The sequence below is a fragment of the Azolla caroliniana genome, unplaced genomic scaffold (genome assembly GCF_043228905.1).
Source record: "Azolla caroliniana isolate FFs.n. ecotype wild unplaced genomic scaffold, voAzoCaro1.0.p SCAF_18, whole genome shotgun sequence".
Taxonomy (NCBI): Eukaryota; Viridiplantae; Streptophyta; class Polypodiopsida; order Salviniales; family Salviniaceae; genus Azolla; species Azolla caroliniana.
In genome coordinates, this window is record NW_028230453.1 from 11,939,722 (window position 1) to 11,950,940 (window position 11,219).

Below are 11,219 nucleotides of genomic sequence, written 5' to 3' on the forward strand. Positions count from 1 at the left end.
ATAAACTAATTAGATCACCAACAAATGAAAAAAAAAGACGCCTTTCTATTCAAAGGTAAAAATTGAGTTCAATTAACATAACGAGATATCAAAGTTCTCAAATACTTTATTCATGTTGGTGAGCTCCATTCCAATGACTTGATTGTATTCATGTATAAGCTACTAAGGTCAAAATCATCATTGTACGTGTATGTAATCGAAAAATGGAAGGTCTTCAAAAATCAAAACCACTAGTGGAACCCATTGAGTGCCTCAAGCTTCCATAGCCATTGCTGCTTCTTTTGCTTTTGGCCTTTTGCCCATGGCATCCTTGACAACAACCTGTGGATTGCTATTGCTGCCCACCCCTGCCAAGACATCCCCTCCTATGATCTCACCCCCCCCCCCCCCCCCCCTGTTTCTCTCCTCCTGTCTTAACCTATATTTATGTGAAATGATACCTTTGATGAGATTCTTCTTTCTCTTCTGCTTTGAACCTCATTGACTCTTTACATTTGATGGGTTTCTTTCTGTTTCTTTTTGTTTTTCCTTTCTTTCTTTTGCTACCCAAGCTGAGTGGCATCTTTTATGGATTCCTTCTGATTAACCTAATTTGAGTGATCTCTATCTTGGATCATATCTGTTTTACCCTAGTTTGATTGATATCTCTTATTGCTTTGTACTGTTTTGCCCGAGTGTATGTCTTACGCAGGAGGAGGAAAGGACGTAGTCAAACCCTAAATTTCGAGGAGCCAATGTTTGATGTTGTTCCCTGTTGATTGCTGATTGCTATTCCTTGCAGAGCTCTTCTCTATTCGCTACTCGTTGAATGCATTTTTTCAAAAATAAATTAGGGAAAAAAAGTTAACGAATATTGGAAGAAATATTCTTATACGTATTCGTTGGTATTCATGGGGGAGGCCCCACGAATGCGAATATCTCAACCTATGATTGGAACTATGGTTTGTGGAAGTCTCAGAAGTCTCTTGTATGATGTATGGAAATCAATCTTTTCTTTCGCATTTAATGTATTGTTAACATTGCCTTTAAATGTACCATATAACCAAATGTCAATTGCATAAAGTCAATTCCTATGAGCCAAACTCTTATTTACATCTATAGTTGTGATGTAGGTAAACCTAGCAATTATCTCAAATTAAATATATGAAGAAATTTCTCATGGACTCAACATTAAACAACTTGCTAGGAACTGGAGTCCCACTAGCTAGAACTTGAATACTATAAAGCATAGTACATGTGAGCTAGGGATAGTGAAGGTCTCTTTTGTGGTAACATGCCAAAAACATTTATGTCACATAATCCCGCTTTAGCATTGCATTCTCTAAGACAAATGTGTTACCTTAGGCCCAATGTAAGGCAAAATGTTTGCCATTGCAACTACTAATTTGTATGAATTGTTTCACTATTTAAATATCCCTTTCAGATCACGACTTTATATACAACCTCAAATTAATTCATTATTTAAATATCCCTTTTAGATTGTGACTTGATACACACATGCTTTGGTTTTTGTAGCTCAAGACAAGTTTTTCTCTTAAAACAGTATTTACAAAAAATTGACAAGCTTTCAGAGTTTTTTTCTTTTCATTCGCTCTCCTTCATCCTTGACTTTTCTCTTTCCATTTTGCTCTATCTATCTCTACGCGTCCCCTCTATTCCCTCATCTCAAAATCCCATCCTTTCTCCAAAAAGAGAAAACAAAAATGGACAGGGATTATGAATGCTAAAAAGTTCGATTTCATGTGAGCCTTTCATAAAAACAATGAACGAAATATGATGAGAAAGTATAAAAAACATGCTAATCCAATAATTTCTCAAAGTATTAAAAATACACCTTGTTTAGCCACAGAAAGATCGAGGGATACTTTTAACAGATTCTAGACCTTAGTTTAAGAAAAAAAGCTGTAAAGTTGGGACTCAAAACTGAGTCTAATGCGAGGGAAAATAAAAACATTGAATAACATGTGTTTATGGTCGGTCGGTACTCAAAACAAACAATTCCTATAAATTTTAGCAAGTGCCTAATAAGTAAAGGCTTGGCTGTAAATATGTATTTCGTGCCATCTAACCCCTAGTAGGAAGGGGCTCTAGTCCTATCAATTGAAGTAACACAAGAAAGACCTTGACCTCACTCACCCAAAGAGAGAGAGAGAGAGAGAGAGAGAGAGAGAGAGGCACACACACGATTGATCCTCCACTCCATGGCTCTCTTTTCGCGCGTTACTCTATTTACATATTCCATCACTCTCTCTACCTAATAATTAAATTTATTACTGCATAACAAAACATCTATCTCCATACAATCATATGTATTGCTGCACATACATACATACATACATACATACATACATACTGATACATGTATGCATGAACATATATTTACCTTCTTTACATTTTTACACTCCCTCCCCCCTCTCCCCTTTTTACACTCATCCATCCCTCAGTTCTTCTGCTTAACTCAAAGAAAGCAACTACTAGAGCAGAGAGCAGAGAGAAATGATCGCGCACACACACACTCACACTCACACACTTGTAAATTAATGTATGACAGAGTAACTTGAGGAACATACAGAGATCTATTGTTAATTTTCTTTTCCTTTTAGACAGACGATGAATCAAAGCATTCTCTGATTGATGGCGCTGAAATCTAAGATTAGATGGGTGGCTCTCATGGGCCTCGCGCTTTCTGCTCTCTCTCTGGCCATCCACTTCCTCCTTGCTCGCTTCTATAGAAACGAAGTCCAACAAGTAGACGCACATGAGATTCAAGCTCTCATGGGATGGTCCTCTAACCCCACAGAGGTACTCTGTGGGCTGTAGACAGAGAGACACGGGGAGAAGTGTGGGTTCTTGTCTTTCTTTTTGCCTAATTTCCGATGATCTTCTTTTTTAGGACCCTAGCTATGGTAAAGTATGGAGCAGAGTTAAACATCTGCAAAGTCTTCGTCCGTATGCGGTTCCAAGGAAAGCATATCCTGGTAGGTTACATTTTTTATTCTTAAAATCACATTAAAGTGCTCATAAAGACATACGCATACAAGTAATGATCAGGGCAAGAGGATTATTATTTATATGCGTGCATGCATCTGATTTAACAGGACTTTTTTTCCATGTGTTCATAAATCATATTTTGACGATGTATTTTCCTGCATTTCAGTGAACACATGTAATGTAGTCTTCGAGGCTAAAAATGATATTGGGAATGTTTCAATTAGTGTGTATCTAATATAGTACACTCGCATGTGGAATAAGGACATAATTCTTCTGATAGACATTATATCCTAATGGACGGATATGGTCTTCAATGAAGGACTTATAGTTTGTAGGAAATCAAACACGCAACTGAAGAGAAGATAAGTGACAGTGGAGAAGATATTTCCATGCCCTCATAATACCCCTTTTCAAATAACGTTCCTGGCTTTGGGTACAGATTCTCATATATGCCTATTTTTTCACGTTTTAGTGCTTAGGAAAGTTTAGAACATATTTTAAGAATATGAGGGTTGAATGCATGACTGATTGTGGTTCTTTGTTTCACTTGTCAACTCCAAGATTTTCGTCTCGTAAAGTGTTTAGAAGTCATACTTCAGATTCCGATACAACTCCCATTTGACCTAATGATATATAAAGCATGAGCTCTTTCGTTACTTTTGTACTTGGTATTGAGATACCGATGTTTTGGTGACGGATCTAATTAGTTTAATAATACCTATTCTTTTTTTATGTTCATTCTAAAAATTGTTCAATATTCTGAACTTCAGTTTCTTGAGCTGGAATTTGCTCACTGAGGTTAGTATATGGCATTTAGAGTTATGGAAAGAGAAATCATTATTAAAGAAAACAATATTGATTTTTAAATAGCCTTAAGACTAGAAATTTGCATGTGAATAGGGGCAATGTATTGATCATGCTGATATTATCTTAGAATATCCACGTCGAAGCTAATAGAATTCTGTGATTTCCATTGTCCCAATGTTTGGTCTTCCATTGTTTTGGTGCTATTTTTTTCCAATTTGGACCTTTATTTCTTTGTTACGTACCTTGTATGTTTCCCTAGCTCCAAACTCTGGGTTCTTGAGACCCAAAATACAGATTGGTGTAGCATGAAACTCATAATTGCAGCCCCTAGTAGTTTTTCTAATTTATTTATGGTTCTCAAGGTGTACAGAAACTTTGATATCACCTAGGGCACTGATAAATTTAATAAAGATGGTCAGGATACCATACATAATTCAATTCAGGTTCACGAGTCGTGATATAACTCTTTGTATATGCTTTTATGATCTATATTTTTATATTGTTGACCCTATTCTCTGAACTCTCAAGTGTATACGGAAGAACATTATCACGAAATCCCAAAAATTCTCATGCTTCTTTGTTCCAATGGTTTAAGGCCATACTTAAAAACGGATTAAGGTATTTTAAACTTGGCAGAAACCTAGAAATACACTTTCAGTCGTACTCATTTACATTTTACTGGCCTCAATACTATGATGCAATAGGATCTATGTAGCGATGTGCCAAACAACCACCCTTGCCTGGAGGAATTCATGTATCTATTTAAAAGGGAAAATAAAGAATCTTTACCTTTAGATGGGCAAGAAGTTTAACAACTCCAATTTCCTTGGACTGAGATACTAAATTCTGGGTACTCATGAAATGTGATGCTGTACCCATTCTTGAACACTGATGATGTAGGTAGCTTTTTTCTATCTGAGGTAACACAACAAGAAGTTATTTTGAACCCCCCTCCCCTCCTACATGGGTGGTTGCTTTTTTCTAACTGAGATAGGACAAAGTTAGGTATCTTGCAGTCAGTGAGTATTTTATTTTTTCATGCTTTTGTTTTGAGGAACTGTCCTTTAACAGGAAATAATTCTTCAAGAATGAACTTCAATTGTATTTTGAAGTGCTTTTAATGATGAGGAGAGAGGCACAACCATATGATGGATTCTCTTGATTAACTTTGCATCTTTGTCTATTTCAACAGCTCCACGTGACACTAACAATGGCTTTATATTTGCACACATTGAAGGAGAATTTCATGAAATCAGAACAGCTGTAAGGTCTTAACTTAGCTTGGAGTCTATCTGGGAAACATGATCAGTGGTTGTAAAGTGTAGAAATTGTAAAAAACTCAGTGCTGCAAAGACTATTTTACCTTATGACTAAATTGATTGTGATTTTTTCATTTAGATTTGTGACTTGGTAGTAGTTGCGAGGCTTTTAAATGCAACACTCATCTTACCAGTGCTTCAAGAAGTGGAATCTATAAGCCAAGGGATCAGGTGTATTATACAAAAAGTTCTTATAGAGAGATTTATTTTTTGGTTACAAATACAACTAATACGTGCTCTGTATTTTCTATTTTACAGCTCGAAATACAAAGGATTCGGATACATTTATGATGAGAAACATTTTATTACGACATTAAAGCGGGATGTTATAGTTGTGAAGAGTCTTCCTAAGGAGCTTATGGCCATAAAAAAGAAGCTGAAATTTATACAACCAAGCATATTGTCATCCCCAGAATTCTACCTGAAGGAAGTGTTACCTGGCTTGAAGAGGAAAAGGGTATTAGGACTATTGGTTTCTGGTGGGGGTTGCTTGAAGGTATTGACAAATCTGGGTGTACTGGCCTAGCCCATTTCTTGTTGATTTTTTCATTTGGATGCCACCTGTTGTGCTCTAATGCCATTACATGTTCTACTATTCTCGTTGAGTTTTTCTGGCCCATGGGTTGCTTCTATGTAGTTGTTGAATGAAAATTTCTGATGCAGAATTTATTGCCTCCTCGACATGCTGAATACCAGAGGCTCAGATGTAGGGTTGCTTATGAAGCACTCACTTTCAGGAAAGAAATCCAAGAACTTGGGTTTAGAATGATTCAGAGGTGATCTATTAAATTTGCTTTTGGATTCAATCAATTTTCTTATGTTACAAGCATGCCACAGTAATAAGTATCTAGCGAGAACGATGGAATTCTGGAATTTACATTTATCTCTGTTCGCAAGTTCAGGTTACAAGCATTGGGGCAACCATACCTTGCGTACTATGTTGGACTAGAACAGGACTCTTTAGCTTTCCATGGTTGTGCAGAACGTTTTCAGGTTCTGTTTTGAGTTTAAGATTCATTTATTTTTTGGACCGTTGTTTCAAGAATTACTATAAGTCAGTAATTCTTATGTTGATTTTATTTGGCACTATTTCTACACATCAGGATCTCCACACAGAGCTTATACAATATAGACGTGCTCATATGATCAAACGTGGGCATGTTAAGGGAAATCTCAGTGTTGATTCAGAGCTGCAGTGGAAGAATGGTGCTTGTCCACTTATGCCAGAAGAGGTAGACCTAATTAATTGAGAGAAGCTTTGTTACTACTGATCAGTCTTCTTTTCATGCATGAAAAATTAGGAAATTATGAGAAACTACCAGAACTATATAGGAAGTTTGTGGAATTTTAATATAATCCTGGTGGATTTTGTTTTTTTATAAATGTTTCCAACCGGTGTTTTAATAGATGAGGGCACATTTTTTCCAAACATTGGTTCTTCTCCTCCATTTGAGAGTCCAAGAGTTTTTTGTTCCTTATATTGGGTGGTTCTATGAATACAGGTAGGCCTACTTCTCCATGCCTTAGGGTATGGATCACATACACGCATCTATATATCTGGCCGTGCCATCTTTGGAGGGCAGAGAGTTTTGATTCCATTACGAGCCATGTTCAGTAATTTAGAAGATAGGACTACTCTAACGACAGAAGAGGAGAGGGCACTCATATATGGGCCAGAAGAGCCTTTACCACCACCACGGTCACCACCTCCGCCTCCATCATCTGAAGATGTGCAAAAAAAGCTCTTAGCCTGGAAAACTGCGGGCCCCCGTCCGAGGCCATTGCCACCACCTCCTAGCCGTAATATCTATACACACGAGCTAGAAGGGTGGTGGGGTTGGTTAGCAGTTTCAGGTGAAGAGCCCCCCCCATCTGTGGCAGACCTTAGATTGCAAGGTCATGAGTTGCTTTGGGCTGCTTTGGATTACATTGTATGTGTCGAGTCCACTGCATTTTTTCCAGGTTTTGATCGAGACAAGAATGGCCAGCCTAATTTTGCTAGCTTGGTCATGGGTCATAGAGCATACATGTCACCTTCTTTACGAACATATCGTCCAGACAGGTGGTTCCTCAGACATAAACTTAGATTAGAATTTTTTGAGGATGTTTTAAATAGGATCATAGGCTTTATTGTGTGTCTTTTTTCTATCACAGGAAAATTATTGCCAAGTTTCTAGAAGAGTTGGGGGAGAAGGTTTATCATCCCAAGTATTTATGGACCATGTCCATCCAGAAACATTTGAAGTCGAGCCTGGATTTCACAAAATTTGTGGACACATCAAAGCAGGATTTATTTCTTTCTCACCCTGTCTCAGAATGTTCGTGTAGTCTTTCAGCTAAGAGCTACTGGGCAACAGTAAATGTTTCTTCTGCTGAAAAACAGAATAAAAGGCAACGTCCATTTGATGATTTGGAGACATGTCCTCAATGGATGGGAAGTGATGTCACTAACACAAAAAATGGCATGAATGAAGACAATGGAAGTGAGGTTATTGATGACCTTGAACTTTCTGATGCAGACATAGAAGGGGACGCACCTGTAGGTGCTGAAGTGGAGAAGGTAGAGAAAGAAGATAATCAAGGTGATACTGATGATGACATCGATGCCAATGATTGAACAATGTAGCTCCAGTCTGGACAAGATTGTTTAGTAGAGTGAAGAGTGAGTTGCAGTTGCAAGACAGCAACAGGTAAAGGATTTGCTATGCCTTTTTTTCCCCTCTTAAGGAGGGTTAATTGCAACAAGGGTCAAGGTTAGCTCCAGACGTAATTATCTATCTATCTATGTATATATACATATTTCTTCGTAATGGGTGGTTCTATGGCTTATAAAGTAAAGGGGTTAGGACAAGTTTCCAACTCTATGAAATTCTGTGTTTCTTAATTTGTATTGATACTTGTGTTTTTTTGAATGATCCCTACCAACAACTCAGATAAGATCCCATTGGCCAATATTATAACTGTATATGCATCGTTCTATTTTTGTTATAGATATATATACATTTCATTTTATGCAATATATAGTGCATATATATACATATAACTGCATTTAGATATATCTGCACACACTATATAAAGTATTCGTCTTGGTTTGCTTGTCTTCCCCAATTGAGCAGATTTTGGAGTCTCCAATGTGCAGGCACACTATACTCTTATTAGAGATGATGCTGGGAGGGGCAGCATTCATTTTCTTGTGCATCATTGATCATCGTCCTTCCTGCCGAAGTATATCCAAGGAAAATGTCCTTTATTTTTGTACTCTATTATTGGTTTGGATGCCATTGACATGCATGTTATAAGAGGTGATCGGTTATATTTACTTTCTACAGCAATAGTGCATTTTATAATCCTCCAGGCAGTTTGTAATAAATATCTTCTTGATTTAGTGAGAGCTTCAGCTCAAATAAAACAATCAATCATATCATTCTTTGAATATGTTTTGCCATTTTTTGGTCAACTTGAAAGATCCCGTTGCTTCATGAAACTTTAAAATACTATGGTGGAATGGAGAAAAGAATTTGATAGAAGTATGTAACCCGTTTAGCCAAATTTCAATGTTTACTATTATGAATCAAATTGAAAATAAATTTGGCTGATTACTGAAGAAAAAAATCAGACATTGTGCAAAACGCACCGTAACCTAAAATTATGTGTTTGGTGTCATGCTGTGCTAGATAGTTTTGTTAATTCTTTAATTGCATTTTAATTCAAGAACCACAACTCATTTAATCGTTAACAAATTTCTCGTTTTAGCATTGCTATCCATCAGAACTCTTTTATTGACAATAACAAATATCCAACTTTTATGGGGTGAGGTTTTAATGCTCCAAAAATATTCTCATTTTCAAAATGGTCAAGTAAACTTGCAAAATCAATTTATTCTAGTTACATACACAAACGAGTTAAGCTCAAGTCTGGTATGCTTCAAAAAATAAATAACATACAGCTCTAGGAAGTTCACGAATCCTCCAAAGCATGACATCAAATGAAGGCACTTTCCAAATGACTCGAGAACCTCAAAAAAATGAATGGCCAAAATAAGAAGACAAGAACATTGTGATGTGTTATATTCCTCATGAGTTGCATCATACATGTCAAAAAGACAGAATTGACTCACCTACATTGTTTTCAAAAACCAAATTTGCTACCATAAATGGGCTTTCATGTACTTGACAATGTTTAGAAATAATTGCCAAAATTTCTCCCTCTTTACATAAACTTACAAAGATCAATCACCGCACTAATTCATGCCATTTGTTTACTCAAACATTTGTCACAAACCATAGCTCAAGAACTCCATTGCCACAAATAATAAGAATGATTGACAATAATGATTGCATTTATGTTTGTATGTTACACACTTTCTCAAAAGTTCCACCTAGAACCTACAACGCACACATTTTTCCAACACAATTTTTGTATGATTTCTTATGTGTACGAATGAGCTTGGTGCACCTCCTCATTCTCAAATCTACATATAGGCACAATAGTTTTGTCGAACATGTATAATTGACACAAATACATTGACTTGAAATTGAACTATACTCCATGTTCAAATGGTATGAGCCCTTGATGTTGCTTATCTACTTTCCAAATAAACATTTCCCACTAATCAAGCTCATCACACAACTTTCTTTGATGCTTTTATCACACATCTATTGAAAGCAATAAATGTTGACTACCATGTTCATGACTGTAGACAATAAAACATATCAACTTGGAGAATACTGGAGATGTTGGCTAGCACAAAAATTTCATTTCTTCTTTCATTAAGGCTAGGTTGTGGCATTTCTTCTTTCTTCTTTGAAACATTGTTTGCTGCCATTCACGGATTGAGTACCAAACATCCTAGGTATATTCCCATAAGACCCACATGTTATGAGCTTTGGGATAGTTTTCTTGTAGATGTTCCTCCATAAATAGTGATATTTTCGATCCTTATTAAAAGTCAATACAACTTACTTTGTGCATAATTATATGGTCACTTTCACAACTATACCATCCCCAACAATTATATTTCTTTTGTTTGAAAGGATTTGATTCACAACATGTCTATAATGGGAAAAATAAAATAACGCTGGAGTTCTTCCCTAATCTCATTAAAACTTGGGTAAAGTCCCCAAATGCTCCTTACAAACGTGTTGTGAATCATGATGACAAGATAAGCTCCCTAGTTACAAAAGACAATTTTTTATCCAAAACGCTAGTATAAATAAACAAAAGAATACAAATAATCCTTGTCTAAAATAATAGTTATCTTATGGAAAATAAATATTGTAACTTATTATTAGATAAAACTTTGTGGAAGAACCCATGCATCAAAGTTTAAACTTTGTTTTGTGATCTATTTTACCACACAAAACACAAACCGTAAGGGTCTATTGCATAACCTTCTCGTTTTAGACGGACAAACATATCAATTGAGCTACAACCAATTTAGGGCCTTTAGTCTCTCAAATGACAATAAACCCCCAATGTTTTTAAGTTGTGACGTGCCATTAAGGAACCAAATAACTTACGGTCATATAAACAACATATGGTTCATCAAAATTTCTACTTCTTCTCAACTTTTTTATGAGCTCTTAAAATTTGTCCAACTTTTCTAAGGCCTTTGGTCTCCCACACAATAAGTAAACCCTACATTTTCATGATGCTAGATCAAACTGCCACATCCTCCCAAATTTTGAGCAATTTCTTAAGAGCACTCAATTCCTCCAACCTTTTCAAGGTCTTTGGTCTTGGCATTGGGATTTGGTCCACTAATACCTAAAATTCAAAGCATTTGGAAATTGTGTAAGCTTTGGTCATCCAACACTTCTATTGAACCATTCATCAGTTTCAATGCATTCATCCTATCATTTGGTTCACATCAAAATAGTGAGTCTCTTCTTTTAAAGATATAGTCATGTACTACCTTAGTTCTTTGTGGCTTGAGCAAAAATACTCGATCAATTGGGCTCCACTTAGCTCGTTGGTAAGAATCAATAATGTTGTATGTTCTTGGTCATATTTGAACTCGAGACCTCGTGGCGTTCGGGTTGACTATAACAATCAAGTAGGCAGATGGTTTTGTACACACTCCTTGAAGAAATTTTAAGCGAA

The 11,219-nt window shown here is 36.3% G+C and overlaps 1 protein-coding gene across 2 annotated transcripts; it reads left to right on the plus strand.

The window, feature by feature from the left end:
- The first annotated feature begins 2,502 nt into the window (after positions 1 to 2,502).
- On the plus strand, positions 2,503 to 8,550 carry EDA30 (O-fucosyltransferase family protein). 2 transcript variants are annotated; one of them, XM_087334082.1, is made up of 11 exons: positions 2,503 to 2,802; positions 2,894 to 2,978; positions 4,991 to 5,061; positions 5,197 to 5,288; positions 5,376 to 5,613; positions 5,781 to 5,893; positions 6,020 to 6,110; positions 6,221 to 6,349; positions 6,620 to 7,179; positions 7,272 to 7,807; positions 8,257 to 8,550. In XM_087334082.1, the coding sequence occupies exons 1-10, from the start codon at positions 2,635 to 2,637 to the stop codon at positions 7,732 to 7,734; spliced, it is 2,010 nt and encodes a 669-aa protein (XP_087190208.1). In that variant the 5' UTR covers positions 2,503 to 2,634; the 3' UTR covers positions 7,735 to 7,807; positions 8,257 to 8,550. The 2 variants fall into 2 exon arrangements, with proteins under 2 accessions (XP_087190208.1, XP_087190207.1); XM_087334081.1 differs by having other exon boundaries at positions 2,504 to 2,802; positions 8,234 to 8,550.
- The last annotated feature ends 2,669 nt before the right edge of the window (positions 8,551 to 11,219 follow it).